The sequence below is a fragment of the Amphibalanus amphitrite genome, unplaced genomic scaffold, assembly GCF_019059575.1.
Source record: "Amphibalanus amphitrite isolate SeventyFive unplaced genomic scaffold, NRLGWU_Aamphi_draft 000268F_arrow, whole genome shotgun sequence".
NCBI lineage: Eukaryota > Metazoa > Arthropoda > Thecostraca > Balanomorpha > Balanidae > Amphibalanus > Amphibalanus amphitrite.
Window position 1 is genome coordinate 1 of NW_024881763.1, and position 16,220 is coordinate 16,220.

General features: G+C 59.9%; 1 protein-coding gene across 1 annotated transcript; it reads left to right on the forward strand.

The window, feature by feature from the left end:
- Positions 1 to 5: 5 nt before the first annotated feature.
- On the forward strand, positions 6 to 2,832 carry LOC122386974 (WD repeat and HMG-box DNA-binding protein 1-like; the record flags this gene model as incomplete). Its single annotated transcript, XM_043376753.1, has 1 exon — positions 6 to 2,832. A coding segment is annotated over one exon (2,628 nt), but the record flags the coding sequence as incomplete, so codon positions are not given.
- Between the last annotated feature and the right edge of the window lie 13,388 nt (positions 2,833 to 16,220).

The window sequence follows — 16,220 nt, forward strand, 5'->3', positions numbered from 1 at the left end:
CGCTGGAGCTGGACGGCTTCGGCGCTCCGGTGCTGAGCGTGGCGCTGAGCCCGAGCGCCGCCGTGCTGCTCACCACCTGCTGCGACGGCAAGGTCACCTTCTGGGACGCCGGCTCGGGCCGCCGGCTGGCCGCGCACGCGCTGCTGGCCGTCAGTAACGACGTGAGCACGGCGCCGAGTCCGGCGCGGCCCTCCTGGAGCCCCGACGGCCGCTCGGCGGTCGTGCCCGTCGGCGACGGCGTCCGCCTGTTCGGCGGCGACGACTGGTCCGAGCGGCGCCGGCTGAGCAGCGAGCTCATCACCCGGCCGGTGACGGCGTGCGCGTTCTCGCCGTGCGGCCGGTTCGTGGCGGCGGCCACCGCCGACGGCCTGCTGCTCGAGTGGCGGCTGGCCGGAGACGGGCCGGCGCGCCAGCTGGACCGCCACGAGGGCCGGCTGCGCGTGAACGCGCTCTGCTGGCACCCGGACGGAGACCGTCTGGCGTTCACCGACAACGCCGGCCAGCTGGGCGTGACCTCCAACGTGCGCGCCGGCCGGGCGACCGCCCCCGCCGCCGCCGCCGACCCGGACGCCCTGATGGACATCGACAGCCTGCAAGACGCCATCGATGACGACGACGACCGCGATCTGTTGGAGGCCGCCCTGGACGGCGAGAAGAACACGCTCGACGACCCGAAACTCATCGACGACGACGACGAAGAAGATGACAACGTGATATCGCTCCGCAAGATAAAGGCCGAGTCGGGTTTCCTGTCGGACGCTGACGGCGAGGCGACCGACGGCGCCACTGAGGCCCGCCCGTCAGCGGCGCCCGCGGCCGCCCCGCCGGCGCCGGTGCCCCGCGGGCCCGCGTTCGCCGAGCCGCAGCCGGCGTTCCAGCCGGGCAGCACGCCGGCCCACCTGGAGCGCCGCTTCATGGTGTGGAACGCGGTGGGCGTGGTGACCGCTCACGAGGCCGACTCGATCGACGTCGAGTTCCACGACTCGGCCGTGCACCACCCGCTGCACCTGCGCAACACGCTGGGCCACACGCTGGCGGCGCTGTCGGAGCGGGCGCTGCTGCTGGCGGCGCCCGCGCAGGACGACGCGCCCGCCAAGCTGCAGTGCCTCCACTTCAGCTCGTGGGACTCCAACAAGGAGTGGTACCTGGACCTGGCCGACGGCGAGGAGCCCGAGGCGGTGGCGCTGGGCGCCGACTGGCTGGCCGTGGCCACCAGCCGCCGGCTGCTGCGCGTTCTGACGCTGACGGGCGTGCAGCTGCGCGTGCTGAGCCTGTGCGGCCGGCCGGTGTGTCTGGCCGGCTGGGAGGACCGGCTGCTGGTGGTCCACCACGCCGGCACCGGCCTGCCCGGCGAGCAGAGCCTGGCCGCCCAGCTGCTGTCGGCTGCCGGCCGCCGGCCGCCGTCGCTGGCGCCGGCGCCGGTGCCCGTGCCGCTGGCGCCCCAGTCGCGGCTGGTGTGGGCCGGCTTCAGCGACCAGGGCACGCCGTGTGTGGCCGACTCGAGCGGCGCGCTGCGGCTGCTGACCGGCCGGCAGGGCGCCGCCTGGACGCCGCTCGAGGCGCCGCACCCGGGCGCCGACCACCTGTTCGTGGTGGGCGTCTCGGAGCTGGAGCAGACGGCGCGCGGCCTGCTGTGCCGCGGCAGCCGGTACCCGGCCGTGCTGCCGCGGCCCGTGCTCAGCGTGCTGCCGCTGCGCCTGCCGCTGGCCGAGGCCGACTCGGCGCGCGGCAAACTGGAGGAGGAGGCGGCGCGCGCGCGCCTCCTGCTCGACACGCTCAGCCGGCTGGACGCGGCCGGCTTCGAGACGGAGGAGGCGGCCGTGGAGCCGCGCCGGGCGCGCGCCGCCGCGCTCACCCAGCTGTTCGCGCTGGCGGTGCGCACCGACCGCGAGCACCGGGCGCTGGACGTGGCCGCGCAGATGGAGCAGGTGGCCACCGTGGAGGCCGTGGCCGGGTACGCGTCCCGCCAGCGGCGCGCCGTGCTCGCCCAGCGGCTCATGGAGCTGGCCCAGACACTGGCCGACGCGCCCGACGACGACGACGAGCCCGAGCCGGCGACCGAGGACTGGGCGCCGCGCGCGGCGGCCGAGCGGGCGCCGTCGGAGCGTGTGGCGGAGCCGGAGCGGGTGCCGCGGCGCGCACAGACCCCAGACCAGCTGTCCGAGGGGGAGGAGGAGGAGGGCGGGGAGGAAGGCCCGCCGCCAGTGCCCGTGCTGCCGGAGATAGCGGAGAAGTCGGGTGACGCCGTGAGCCGGTCCGACATCGCTCCTGGCCGACTGACGCCCTGTAACCCGTTCAAATGCCAGCCGGCCAAGCCGGCCACTCAGGCTGGCAAAGGCGCCGCCGTGTTCGATGATATCAAGCGGCAGGAGGCGCCGGTGAAACGGACGCTGCCAGAAGGTAAGGCGGCCAGGGGCGGCGTCAAACCAAAGAGGCCACGAGTCTCGAAAGATGCCGCCGGTAAACTGGGCTCCATCAAGAGCGCGTTCGCGCCCAAACCGCGCGTAGAGAAGGAGAATCTTGAATCTGAGAAGTGCGAGACCAGCGACGTGTCCGAAAATAGTACAAAGAGTGCCCCGAAGGTAGGCTCTGGTCTCGCCAAGTTGTCAGCCTTTGCTTTTACGGAGAAGTGAACTAAATGATTCCGGCTCCCTTTTAAATGCGTTTTTTTTTTTTCGCTCCAATGAGAGGAGGTTTAAACATTTTATCCTGTTTTGCAGTAACGTGGCTCGAAGGGTCTTACGGCCTCATACATGTAAAGGATTGAAAGACTGTAGTGCCGCAGTCTCTTGTGCTCCACCTTGGGGCGTGTAAATACATTACATGTGCTAGGCGCGGTCTTTATGTAGACTGTGCGGTGCGCGGTTTCTAATCCCCGGTATCGGCTTTGGGCCGTGGTAGTGGTGGTTTGCAAGCAGTTGCCCTCAACCAACTGTATGGTGTGGAGACTATGGTAGGGCGTGACACTGAGGAGTTTTCTCGTTCGGTTCCCCCCCCCCCTCCCACGCACACATACAGTTTGCTTCGCGAATCGTACCCGTGTTTCAGCGAGTCAATGGTCCTTTGACTTTGAAGTCACCATCCCCTCCTTCACCTCATCTCGTCAGTAGAGGGAGACAAAGAGCAAAAGGGAGAGAGAGAGAGAGAGAGAGAGAGAGAGAGAGAGAGAGAGAGAGAGAGAGAGAGAGAGAGAGAGAGAGAGAGAGAGAGAGAGAGAGAGAGAGAGAGAGAGAGAGACGAATCAAAGCAAAGTGGATGGCTGATCACTTTTATCCCTTGGTCGCTGACTGAATTGCAGGCCAATGAAGCACGCCTAATAGGCTTTTAAGCCCGTGTGCGCGAATTCAAAGGGTGGGTCCGAGGGAGAAAAACCTATTTTGGCATCTGCACTGCCTTCTTTTTCTTTTCTCTCTAGCCACGATATCTGACGGTTTCACAGCATTGGCGGTGCCGTTTCACGCTTCCTGTTGGCATCAAAATCACTATAAGCATCTTGTTTTCCCAAATCTCATTTTGGCAAAGTCGCTGTTTGATATCTATGAGTCGCCCATGTTTGAGCTCGAAGGACGGCTGGCGGTGTCGCTGCCGGGCGCCGAGCAAAGGGTAGCTGCCGCGCGCCGGGACTAGGGGCCCCTGTTCCGCCGTTCGTGCCGTCAATCCACAGGGCTGGATATACAGAACCCCGCCGGGCGGTGTTGGTACCCGCCACCCTCCGACAGAGCACCCAGTCAGCCCCGCCCGTGCACAGCGCAGCGCCGAGACTCAGTCGGCCCGTCCAGCTGTGTGCGCGCGGCGCCCCCTCGCAGGTAAACATGTCACCGCGATAGCGCGGGGACCATCAGCGGAAAATGGATGCTGACCCCTGCCGCGGCTGCCAAAGCTGTGCAGCTTTGGGGTAACCTGGATGAATAATATTTATCCGGCTCATACACAGAAAAACGCCACTAACAGGCGCCCATTGGAGGCTCCCGCTAACAGCATAAACACCTCTGATTCGCTGGCTGGGAGGCTTTGTGATACGGGAGGAAGCCCACTAAAAATACGCCCCGAGCATATCGCTCAACACAGACCTCTCTCTCTCTCTCTCTCTCTCTCTCTCTCTCTCTCTCTCTCTCTCTCTCTCTCTCTCTCTCTCTCTCTCTCTCTCTCTCTCTCTCTCTGTCTCTGTCTCTGTCTCTGTCTCTGTCTCTGTCTCTGTCTCTGTCTCTGTCTCTCTCTCTCTCTCTCTCTCTCTCTCTCTCTCTCTCTCTCTCTCTCTCTCTCTCTCTCTCTCTCTCTCTCTGTCTCTGTCTCTGTCTCTGTCTCTCTGTCTGTCTGTCTCTCTCTCTCTCTCTCTCTCTCTCTCTCTCTCTCTCTCTCTCTCTCTCTCTCTCTCTCTCTCTCTCTCTCCCCCTCCCTCCCTCCCTCCCTCCCTCTGTCTTTCTCTGTCGCTCTGTTTTCTCGATTTCTGTATACTGTGTATCGTCCCGATCCCGATGCCCTATTTATTCGGGATGTCTTTGTATAAACGGTCGACCTACACTATAGACAGCAAATGTTAATCGATTCACATAATCGAAGAATGAATGAACGAATGAATGAACAGACATGTATGACGCCTAAGTAAGACATGTATGACAGTGTATGACGCCGGATGTAAGCTGTAGGTGTCAGCTGTAGGTATAGTGTGTCACGGATTCATGTTGAATGTTATGCGGTTCACGAGTACCGGCAGTCGCCTTATCACAAATGTTATTATATGATATGCCTTCCTTCCTTGCTTTTTCATGGAGCACCCATTTGGAAGAAGGAAACAATCATGTGAAAGTTATCAATTATTCAGCCAATATAGCCTACTCGATAGGAGAAATATCTTTATTCCTGACATCTCCATCCTTTTCTTTCAGTTCCCTCCCGTCCGTGTTGTTCCCGCACCCTGACCTGCCGTCCGTCGGTGGCTGAGGGGTCGGGTCGCTCCAAGGGTCGTTCGGCGGAGCGTGCCGGGGCGGTCGGCGGCGGCGGGCAGTCTCCGGTTCAGGCCGCCGCCGCCGGCAGTCGCTGGCGGACGGCATGGGACGGCGGACGGAGGCGGAGCGCTCGCGGACCGCGGAGGACTAGTGCGGAGTGCGCGGACCGCGGCGGTGACCGATCGGGTGCTGCCAGCGGCATACACAGAACACCGGTGCTGCAGGGACGTGTCGGAGCCGGAACCAGTCCGTAGCATTAATTGGTCAGGTAAGAGACGGACACTGCCGGTCCGAGGCCACTGGTGTAATTATAATGGGCGTTATTGATAGTTCCCAAAAATGATCCACAAACAAAACAGACAGTGGACAGACGGTGGACGACGGACTTGCGCTATCGACGACGGACGGCCAGCAGACGTGACAAACGGCGGGCGTTCAGACTGAGACGTGTCAAACGGTGGACGTTCAGACGTGCCAAACGGTGGACGCTTAGACGTGTCAAACGATGGACGTTCAGACGTGCCAAACGGCTTAGACGTGTCAAACGGTGAACGTTCGTCGTTCAGACGTGTCAAACGTGAAACGGTGGACATTCAGAAGTGTCAAATGGTGAACATTCAGATGTGTGTGTCATAAACGTTTGAGTTGGACGTTCAGACGTGGTTAACCGTGCACTTTAGACATGATACCTGAAAAAGTGATATTATCGTTCATGTTTTGGTCGTAGAAGTAAAATAAATTCCACAAAAAAAAAACAGTTCAAGGCAGTTATGACATTCCATTACCACCGAAACCGATCCGGAATATGAAAACTGCTTTGAGGTTTTTTTTTTTTGGTAAAGTTTATTTTACTTCTACGACTAAAGAAGTGACAGACACCCATTGTGACGGGTGACTCATAGGCGTAGGAACAGGGGGGGGGGCAGGTGGGCAAGTGCCCACCCACTTTTCGATGTGGGGGGGGCCAACCATGTGTTTTGGCCCACCCACTTTTTACTCGAGGCCCCTCGTTTCGATTTGAGAGGATGTCGTCACTTCCAGAATAAACAAACTCGGTAAAAATAAGTTCCACGAATCCCCACGCACGGACTCCAAGGGGCCGTGATGGATCCAAGGAGGCCCTCTGTTCATACTTGTCAGTCGAAGCCCCTGAGACTGATGGCCTGAGAGGCCCTAGTGGATCTGAGGAGGCCCCAATATCCACACTGGTCTGGGGAGGCCCCTCCATCCACACTAGTCAGAATAGGTCCCTGACACTGGCGTTCTAGCCGAGGCCCCCTACCCTCACTAGCCAGAGGAGGCCCCTCTATCCTCAATAGTCAGAAGAGGCCCCTGAGACTGATGGTCTGGGAGGCCTATCCATCTACACTGTAGTCTGTAGTCAGAGGAGGCCCCTGAGACTGATGACCTGAGAGGCCCTTATAATCACAGCAGGCAGAAGAGGCCCATGAGACTGATGGACTGAGAGGCCCTTCTATTCATACTGGCCACAGGAAACCCCCAAAACTTTCGGTCTGGGCGGTCCCTCAATCCGGCACCAGTCAGAAGAGTCCCCTGAGACTGATGGTATGAGAGGCCCTCATATTAACACCAGTCAGAAGAGGCCCCCGAGGCTGATGGCTGTGACTTGTGAAGCCCTTCTGTTCATATAACTGGTCACTGGAGGCCCCTGAAACCGGTGGTCTGGGAGGGCCCTCTATCCAAACTAGTCAGAAGAGGCCCCTGAGACCGATGGTCTGAGAGGTTCTTATATTCATACTGGCCACAAGAGGCCCCTGAGACCGATAGTCAGAGAGCTCCACTACTAATGAAACTGAGGGGGCCCAGTCTATACACATTTACACTTTTCTAGGGAGGCCCCCGAAACTGATGGTCTGAGAGGCCCTTTTATTTATACTGTCCACAGGAGCCCCCTGAGAGTAATGGTCTGAGAGGCTCTTCTATTTATACTTACCAGAAGAGGCCCCTAGGATTGATGGTCTAACAGGCCCTTCTATTTATACTAGCCAGAGGAGGCCCATGAGACTGATTGTCTGAGAGGCCCTTCTATTCAAACTAGGCAGATGAGGCCCCTGAGAATGATAGTCCGAAGAGCCATGCGGCGGCAACTGGCCGTGGCCATATTTCGGCTCGGTAGGGCCCCCACAGAGCTCATGAGAGCACCCCAAGGGCTCCTGAGTAGACACGCTTATCCCCATAAGGGTGCCACGCCGGCTTCTGAAGGCTCCTTGTAGGCATCTAAGGGCCCTTTCCGGCCTCTAACGACTCCACCCGCCTGTGATGGCTCCACACCAGTGTTTATGAGCGCCACACAGCGTCGCCTTTGAGGGTCATAGTTAGTGTCTCTTAGGGCCCTATATCGGTGGCTCTGGAGGCCCCATACCGGCGCCTCTGTGGGCCACCACACCTGTGCATCTCAAGGCTCTATAGGTACAGCCCACCGCTAAAGTAATGTGTGGTTTTACCAATCTCAACGGATGGCTTTGACCGACGATTTTTAAATGCGGACTTATTGTCAATAGATACGTCAATAGACGTCAATAGATAGAGACGTTAATAGATAAAGTTGTAGCTGCAAGGGTGAATATACATGTAAGCTACATTTAAAGTCTCATTGCAGTCTGGCTAATCGTTCCTAGGCTTCAGAAGCAGAACATACCCATGACTGAAACCCCACATTACTTCTGCTGTGGACTGTACATCTGAAGGACCCACACCGACACCTCTGAGGGCCCCACACCAGTATCTCGGAGCTCTGAAGGCCACACACCGGTGACTCTGAGGACTCACCGGCTCCTGAGAGCACCATGTTGATGTCTAACGGCTCCACAAGGCCACTGAAGGCACCACACAGGCTCTCACTGAGCTCTAATGTCCATGTACCGGCCTCTGAGGGATTGAAGCCAGCGCATTCATAGCTCCACACCAGCAATTGTAAGGGCTTCACACTGAAGTATCTGAGAGTTCCACACCGGTGTCTCTAAGGGCCACATACCGGCATCTCTGAGGGCCCCATACCGGCGTCTCCAAGGGTCCACATCTGGCGGGCACCCATCAGCGACTGAAGGTCCCACACTGTCGACTCCGAGAGCCCCATCTGCGTCTGGGAGCAACATGCCGTCTCTAAGAACCATAGCGGCTCCTCCGTCGAAAGATGGGCGTCTGCATGCCAAAGGGGAGCGGTTCTGAGACAGTAGGGCACCTACGTGCAATAGAGGGGCGCCTATGAAGCCCTAAGCTAGGGGTGCCTCAATGCGAAAGAGGGGTGCCTCTGAGGCCTACATATATGGGCGTCCACATGCAATAGAGGTCTGCAAGACTGCAATTGATCAATGCCATGGGGGTGCATTCACAAGGAACAGGGGCGCCGGCATGGCAAAGAGAGGCGCCTTCAAGTGTCCATAAAAGAGAGATGCCTATGATAAGCGCACATTGTATGCGACAATGGGGCGACTGTGGGACATATAGGGATGTCTCACTCTCTGATGACTCGTATACCTACATAGGGCCAAATAGGTATGCCAAAGAGGGCGCCTATGAAGCTAATGGGGGCACCTGGGAAATGAGGAAGACATTTGTGTAAGGGTTTTCAGGGGTCATGCGCCGTTTGCGGCAAATAGATTCTAAAAAAAAAAATCGGAGGGGGAATAAGTTTTAAAAATGGTGCGGACTTTCCGCACTGTTCGCTTAAGCGGTTACGCCCCTGGGTACATCTGCCCGATCTCAGAAGCTAGATTTGGAGGTCATGCTTGAAAGCAGCCAGCAGGACGAGGCAAAAGTTGGAGGCCCCTGAAAATAGGAGGCCCCCTGGAAAAGGAGGCCCCTTGACAGGGTGGCCCACCCACTTTTCATGACGTTCCTACGCCCGTGGGGTGACTCAATGTTTGATGCGAGAGTCTCGCGGCGGTGACTCGTTGCTTTACGAGGGTCGGGGAGGGGGCGCTGAAAGGACGGCCAGGAGCTTCGTGAAACTCGCCCCGAAAGTGGGCTGGAACGGAAATTAGGTATTCGAAATTGAGTTAATTACCGGGGTTACATGAGCAAGTAAATGCGTATCAGGAACGGATTTTCCTATTCGCTCATCATTGTAGTCCGTTTGTAATGCGTATTAACTCTGCTCATGTAACCCCGAGCATTGACACCTCGTCGGACGCCCTGTGTGACGCCTTGTTGAGACCGAGTTGAACACCTGATCTCTGGTCGGCGGGTGGGCGGTCCTGTCTGACCCGTGTTCTGATGGTGGCTGTCCTGCCTGGTCCGTGGTCCGCGGTGGGCGGTCCTCCCCGGTCCTGACGGTGAGAGGCGCGGGTCCGGCAGTGTACCGTGACCAGAGCCAGGTGATGGCGCCGCGGGAGCCGCTGTGACCCGCCCTGTGTGCGGCCGGCCGACCTGCCGTCACTGGTCTGTTTATGTCCCTGTCAGTCCGGTCAGGGGTGACGCCTCACAGAGCCGCGGCGTGAGTCAGCCGGGGCCGATCCGTCACCCCGCGGCCGGCCCGGCCCGCTGGGACCAGAGGACGCCCACCGGGCCGCTGAGACCAGAGGACGCCCACCGGGCCGCTGAGACCAGAGGACGCCCACCGGGTCGGGACGGACGGACACCCACCGCCGTCAGCTGCACTGCACCGCGGACGGAGCCCACCGAGGTGGAGGATTCACGGCCACCGTCTCGGTGCCCACACGGCACACACCGGTAGCTCGCGGCTGGCGTCCCCTCCCCCGCCGAGCCCGCGGACGGCCGTGTCACCGTAGACCCGAGCCCACCTCGCCGTCAGTTAGGGCGGTCCACTAAACACAGGCGAGCTTCCCAGCCCATCCGTGCGGGTGCCATGAATAGCAGAGAAGCTGCTGCCGATTCCACAGACACTCGGTCAGAGTCGGAGAGTCACCCCCCCCCCCTGTGGCCACTGCACTCTGCACCCCCTGTATCACTCTCCCGTCCCCTCCGTCCCCTCCGCGCTGTCTGTGGCTGGCTCCCGGCCCCGCGGCTCGGTTCTGTCAGTGGATCCGTCATCGCAGCCGCGGTGGCGGCAGTCGCGTTTTTCGAGGCGTCGTGTCGGCTTCAGCAGCCACTGGTTTTCCCCTCCCGTCGGCTCGTGGCAGCGAGGGAGACTCGGCGGTGTCCCGGGCGTCCCTCCTCTGTCGCGGGACACCGCACAATCGGCGGTCCAGGGAACGGTGCAGTATAAATCTGATCGCAAGGAAACACCGCTCGGATCGGCCCAGTTCACAGTGAGCATTCGCGCTGGCCACTGTGGCTGGACTGTGCCTGCGATAACTGGCGAGTCCGCACCTGTTCGGCGGAAACTGAGCTTCGTTGGCTAACCGGCTGTTGGTGCGTCCTGCGTAGTGCGTCAAGCTGCATTACGACCTGTAATATCACCTACACAACACATCGAGGCGTGGACAGGCCTCTCGGCGGCGGCCCTGCCGCGGCGGCCGGTGCCGGTGTGTGCCACCGCCCGTGCCGCGCCGGTGTCCTGACCGGATATCTGTTTTACGGCCGTCGGTCCTCAGCACCGAGACAAGTCTCGGCCGCCCTCCCAAACCGCCCCATTATCGGCGTGTCGTAGGCCGGATTTCGATAAGGCGGCGGTTTGGACAAAATATTAGAGCGCTCGACGGGCACCATCTCAGCGGCCAGATGTCGGCTCAGCGGGCGGGCGGTGTTGGCTGGGCGGGCGGGCCGTTCGAAGGGTCGGTGTCAGGTCAGAGTGCCGGTGTCAGGCAGGTCAGCGGGCCAGTGTCAGGCAGGTCAGCGGGCCGGTGTCTGGTCAGATAGTTGATGGACCAGTGTCAATGCCGGGTCTGCTGTCGCCTCGCCGCGCCTCTGAGGCGCCGCGCCGACAGGCCAGGGTGGCCGGTCGGACCGAGTCTGCACACAGTCGCCGGTCGGCCGGTCACTGTCGCTGCAGACTGATTTACGACTGTCGCAGCCGCACTGGTCGGGCCGGGCCGGGCACTGCCGACAGTTTCGGTAGCCGCCACAGCCTCCCGACAGGATCGAAATGTAAGGGATGCTAAGATACTCGGCAGAAGACCCTGCCTATGCCGTGCACCGTTCTAGCGCGTGACTGCTGCCGAAGCTCGTCCGTCGGCGGCCGGGTAGCAGTGAGCGGCGGCCGGGGAGCTCAGCTGCAGTGAGCGGCGGCCGGGGAGGCGGGAGCAGTGAGCGGCGGCCGGGGAGCTCAGCTGCAGTGAGCAGCGGCCGGGGAGGCGGGAGCAGTGAGCGGCGGCCGGGGAGCAGCGGCCGGGAGCATGCAGTGAGCGGCGGCCGGGGAGCAGTGAGCGGCGGCCGGCGCCTCCCGCCATCGGCAGCGGCTCCCTCTTATCGCATTGCCGGCTCAATTAGAGTACCATTGAACTAATCGGCGCGGCGCCGCGGGCCGCCGACGGCTCCGATTGGCAGCACTTAGTCGGCCGTCGGCGCCGGAGGGGGGGGGGGGGAGAGGCCGTCGGCGCTGGGGGGGGGGGTGTTGGAGCAAAAACCGACGATGAAGCCCCTGTTCCACCGCACCGACGACGGTCGGAGTGTCGGGCACCCCCATGGAACTCTATTTAGCTCCCTGTGTTGTGCGATGTGGCTGGTCTACCAACGGCCGACGCGGTCAGTCGTACTCCCGACTGCACGCCAGTCTATGTAGTGGTTAGGGTAGGCTAGGATCGGGCTCCTTGTATTGTCTTCACTGTGCGTTTTTGATGCCACCAAATGGCATACCACAGAATGACACCGGAAAGTCGCGGCTTAGAGGCGCGTGCAGGCCATCCGACTGGATTCCAGTTCGTCTGAACCCTTTCCATCTTCCTGGGACGGGACGGGCGTCTGTGCGGCGCCGTCCGGGCACATCCCGGAAACTCGCCGTCCAAAAAGTGGCCCACCGACCAGCCGGAGCCCGCCGAGCATGAAACGCGACATGACACCGGTCAGAGGTGACAAAGCCGCACCGCACTGTCGGCTGAGGTGTCGGCGGACCGGGCTGTTGGGGCGACCTCTCGGACCGGGCTGTTGGGGCGACCTGTTGGACCGGGGTGTCTGGCCGGCCTGTCGGACCGGTACAGCCGCGCTGAGTTGTCGGGTGAAGTGTCGGACCGGGCTGTCGGGCCGCGGTATGTCGGTTAATATGTCGGGCCGTGGTGTGTCGGGTGATGTGTCTGGCCGCCCTGTCGGACCGGTGTGTCGGACCGACCTGTGCGATGGTGTCGGAATTAGTTGCTCGGACGCAGCAGAGCGCAGAGCCGCGACCACGGGAGAGCCGGCGCGCCCGGCCGGCGGTTTTCCCACCCGGCGCCTTTGTCCTGTCTGTCCGTCCGCCGGCCGCGGGGACGCTAATCCGGCGTGTTTGAAACGGTGGCGCCTCGGCTGTCACCGCGCCGACGTCCGACCTGCATCAGGGAGCCCGCAGTGACCAGGCGACGCGGTGACTTCGGGCTCACCGGCCGGTCCAGATATACCTAGGTACCGGGCGGCAGCGACTCCGGGGTATTTATGTATATCTATAATCTAGTGTTGAGGCATCGAATTCGTAATGATCAGCGCGATCAGCGCAGGGCAGGCAGCGCTGTGCGTGATGATCAAATGCATTAGCGTCGCCACGGGGGGCAAGCGGGGCAGCTTGCCCCCCCCCCCAAACCTCGGACCGGGCACCCCCTGAGATCGATACAGATCCGATGAGATTTGGGAGTCGGGAAAAATGGGGGTACCTTTATGAGAATGTCTGTGAGGTCAGACTCGGTTGGAGCGTGCAGTTTAAATCAGAGTCTGACTCGCAGTCGCCAAATCTTCAAGACTCCGAGTCCAGATTCGGAAATGTCAATACTGTGATTCATTCCATGTTCCTAGTTCGTTCTTTATTACATTTTACAGCTGGTTTTCATAAGTTTTGGAGTGCTGACACAATTTTCGTTCAAAGCGTGAAACGAAATCTTCGGGGCCTTTCTCAACTCTCGTCAAATTTCTGCGACAGGCTCAATTACCGTACAAGTGTCGCAGGGCTCATGAGCTTGCTTTAAACAAAGGCTCTTAAGGAGCTCCACTGAGCCCTAAAGAAGCTTTCAGAGGGCCCAAACGGGCCTCTGAAAGTCCCACTGGTGTCCATGTTCGCTGAGGGCCCATACAGGGATCTTTGAGCCTTCGAACATTTCTGAGAACTTTAACTGGCCTCTGATAGTTCAGCCAAACTTTTGAGGCGACAGACTGCTAACCCCAAGCCGGTATCTGAGGGGTCACAGCTCACGTGTCCCTCTGAGGTCCGCAACACATGTTTATTATGTCCCTACGTAAGGTCCTTAGGGATTCGACACAGACCAACTTAGCTACGATCGGTGGCTGGGATAAGTCCTATGCATTTCACGTAAAACCTCTGCATGCATGCGTGAATGGAGGTTTTAGCAGGGTGATCCGATTAAATGGAGCGTTTTTCCCCTTTTTCTGGGTCAGTGGCGGATCCAAGGGGGGGGGGCAAAATGGGCATTTCTCCCCCCCCCCCCAAAGGCATAATTTTAACATTACGCCTATGGACGAGGCATGGAAAGAATCGATAAATTGTTATGGTTTGCCCCCACCCCCAAAACTCTGAGCTGGATCCGCCTCTGTTTTGGGTAATGATCATGAGCGTCGAGCGTCTACACAGGGGCCCTCTGCAGTGCGTCGGCAATCGCAGCCACTATATACTATAATTCTACCAGTCGTTTTTGTCATGAAATTTCAAAATTTCGAGTTTTTCTGTAAAAAATTACATGTCATTGCTCAGGGGCGGATCCAAGGGGGGGTCACATGGGTCATGGCCCCCCCCCTTGAGGCCCGGGGGCCCAAAGACCTGCCAGGGGCACCACCGGCCTATCAGGGGTATCACAGTCCTGACAGGGGCACCACAGGACCGCCAGGGGCACCACAGGCCTAGCAGGGACACCACGGGCCTGGTGCCCCTGGGCCCTGACAGGACTGTAACGCCCCTGACAAGCCTGAAGTGTCCCCGGCAGGCACGTAGTGCCCCTGACAGGCCTGAGGCGCCCCTGCAAGGCCGGTGGTGCCCCTGGCAGGCCTGTGGTGTCCATGGCAGGCCTGTGGTGCCCTTGCTAGGCCTCTGGTGCCCCTGACAGGCTTGTAATGCCCCTGGAAGGACTGTGGTGCCCCTGGGCCCTGACAAGCCTGAGGTGCCCCTGACAGGCTTGTAATGCCCCTGGAAGGACTGTGGTGCCCCTGGGCCCTGACAAGCCTGAGGTGCCCCTGACAGGCCAGTGGTGCCCTTGCTAGGCCTGTGGTGCCCCTGGCAGGCCTCTGGTGCCCCTGACAGGCTTGCGGTGCCCTTGGAAGGACTGTGGTGTCCCTGGGCCCTGACAAGCCTGAGGTGCCCCTGACAGGCCCGTGGTGCCCTTGTTAGGCCTGTGGTGCCCCTGACAGGCCTCTGGTGCCCTTGCTAGGCCGCTGGTGCCCCTTGCAGGCCTCTGGTGCCCTTGCTAGGCCGCTGGTACCCCTGCGCCCGGAGAGGACTGGTGCCCCTGAAAAGTCTGAAGTGCACCTCGGCAGGCCTGTGGTGCCCCTGACAGGCCCAAGGTGCCCCTGCGAGGCCGGTGGTGCCCCTGGCAGACCTCTGGTGCCCCTGGCAGGTCTGTGGTGCCCCTGGCAGGTCTGTGGCGCCCCTGGCAGACCTGTGTTGACTGGTGCCCCTGCTAGGTCGCTTGTGCCCCTCACAGACCTGTGGTGCCCCTGGGCCTTGACAAGCCTGAGATGCCTGGCTATGACAGGCTCGTGGTGCCCCTGATAGACCAGTGGTGCCCTTGCTAGGCCTGTAGTGCCCCTGGCAGGCCTCTGGTGCCCCTGCTACCCCTGCGTCCGGAGAGGACTATGGTGCCCCTGAAAAGCCTGAAGTGCCTCTCGACAGGCCCGTGGTGCCCCTGGGCCCTGACAGGCCCAAGTTACCCCTGCGAGGTCGGTGGTGCTCCTGGCAGGCCTCTGGTGCCCCTGGCAGGTCTGTGGTGCCCCTGGCAGGCCTGTGTTGACTGGTGCCCCTGCTAGGCCGCTGGTGCCCCTCACAGGCCTGCGGTGCCCCTGGAAGGACTGTGGTGCCCCTGCCCCTAGGGGTGCTCATGGGCCCAACAGGCCCGTTGTGCCCCTGACAGGCCTGTCGTCTTGCTAGACCTGTGGTGCCCCTGCTTCCTGGCAGGCCTGTGGTGCCCCTGGCGGGCCTGTGGCGCCCCTACAAGGCCGTAGGTGCCCCTGACAGGTTTGTGGTGTCCCTGGAAGGACTTTGGTGCCCCTGACAAGCCTGAAGTGTCGAGGACAGACGCTTTAGACGCCAGGGTCAAGTTCGTCGGACTGACAACGATTTGCTTACCTGATAACGTTCCTGGTAAGTACTCACTACTCAGCGTCCACAACATATATACACATAGCACATTCATATATACTTGCTTACAATTGGTAAATGTGGTTGTGGCTAAGAGTTAAGATACTGACTAAAAAAAAAAATAAAAAGAAAAAAAAACTGAAAATGGGGGCACCACCAAAATGAAGTGGACGAAATCCGTTGAGTTTTTAATTTTGGGTATAGGTAGGGGCACCACTTCGATTCATGACCCTCCCCTTGGAGTTTTCCTGGATCCGCCCCTGAATTTGCTAGAAAAAAAAACTTTGTCACCATTGGATTCCTCGCACCATTGCGCGCCGAATGATATGTAAAACGAGTGAGCAAAGACTGGGGAAAGGCAAGTTTTAACACAAAAGTTGATTTTGCCCCCCAACCGAAAATCTCTGGCGACGCCTATGTACGACCCCCTTTCCCCTTGCCGTTTCGCCTTGGAGCTGCAGCGTCACGAAAAAAAAGAGCGCGTGTGCCATTACGAGACGCAGCGATTGGTGCCCGATTTTAAAGTCTCAGGTCAGCCGGTGACTTCTGAGGTAAGCTCAAGTGGCTTAGGGTACGGGTTCGCTTTTTTTTGCAAATAACTTCGCCAAAAATAGCCACGGAACCGCGATTTTTGACAGGCTCATCGTGTTCGCCTTGCTCAGACGCGTCGAATGGTGTACTTCTTGTTTGGGTGAGGTCAACCTAAGCTGTTGACTTCGGGTCGGTCAGAGCCCCCAGGTCACGAACTTGGTCGATGGATGTCATTCGCATAGCATTCGATTCGGCAGGTCTTCTCGAGTCCATTAGTGGCTTTTCCGACTCGCTAGCTCAATTTGATCAGAAGGTAGTGACAAAAAACTCTTATGACCTTAGTGGTGTCATAAATGACGTCACGCAAGGTGAACAATGCAAAAGTGAAGTATCGAAAC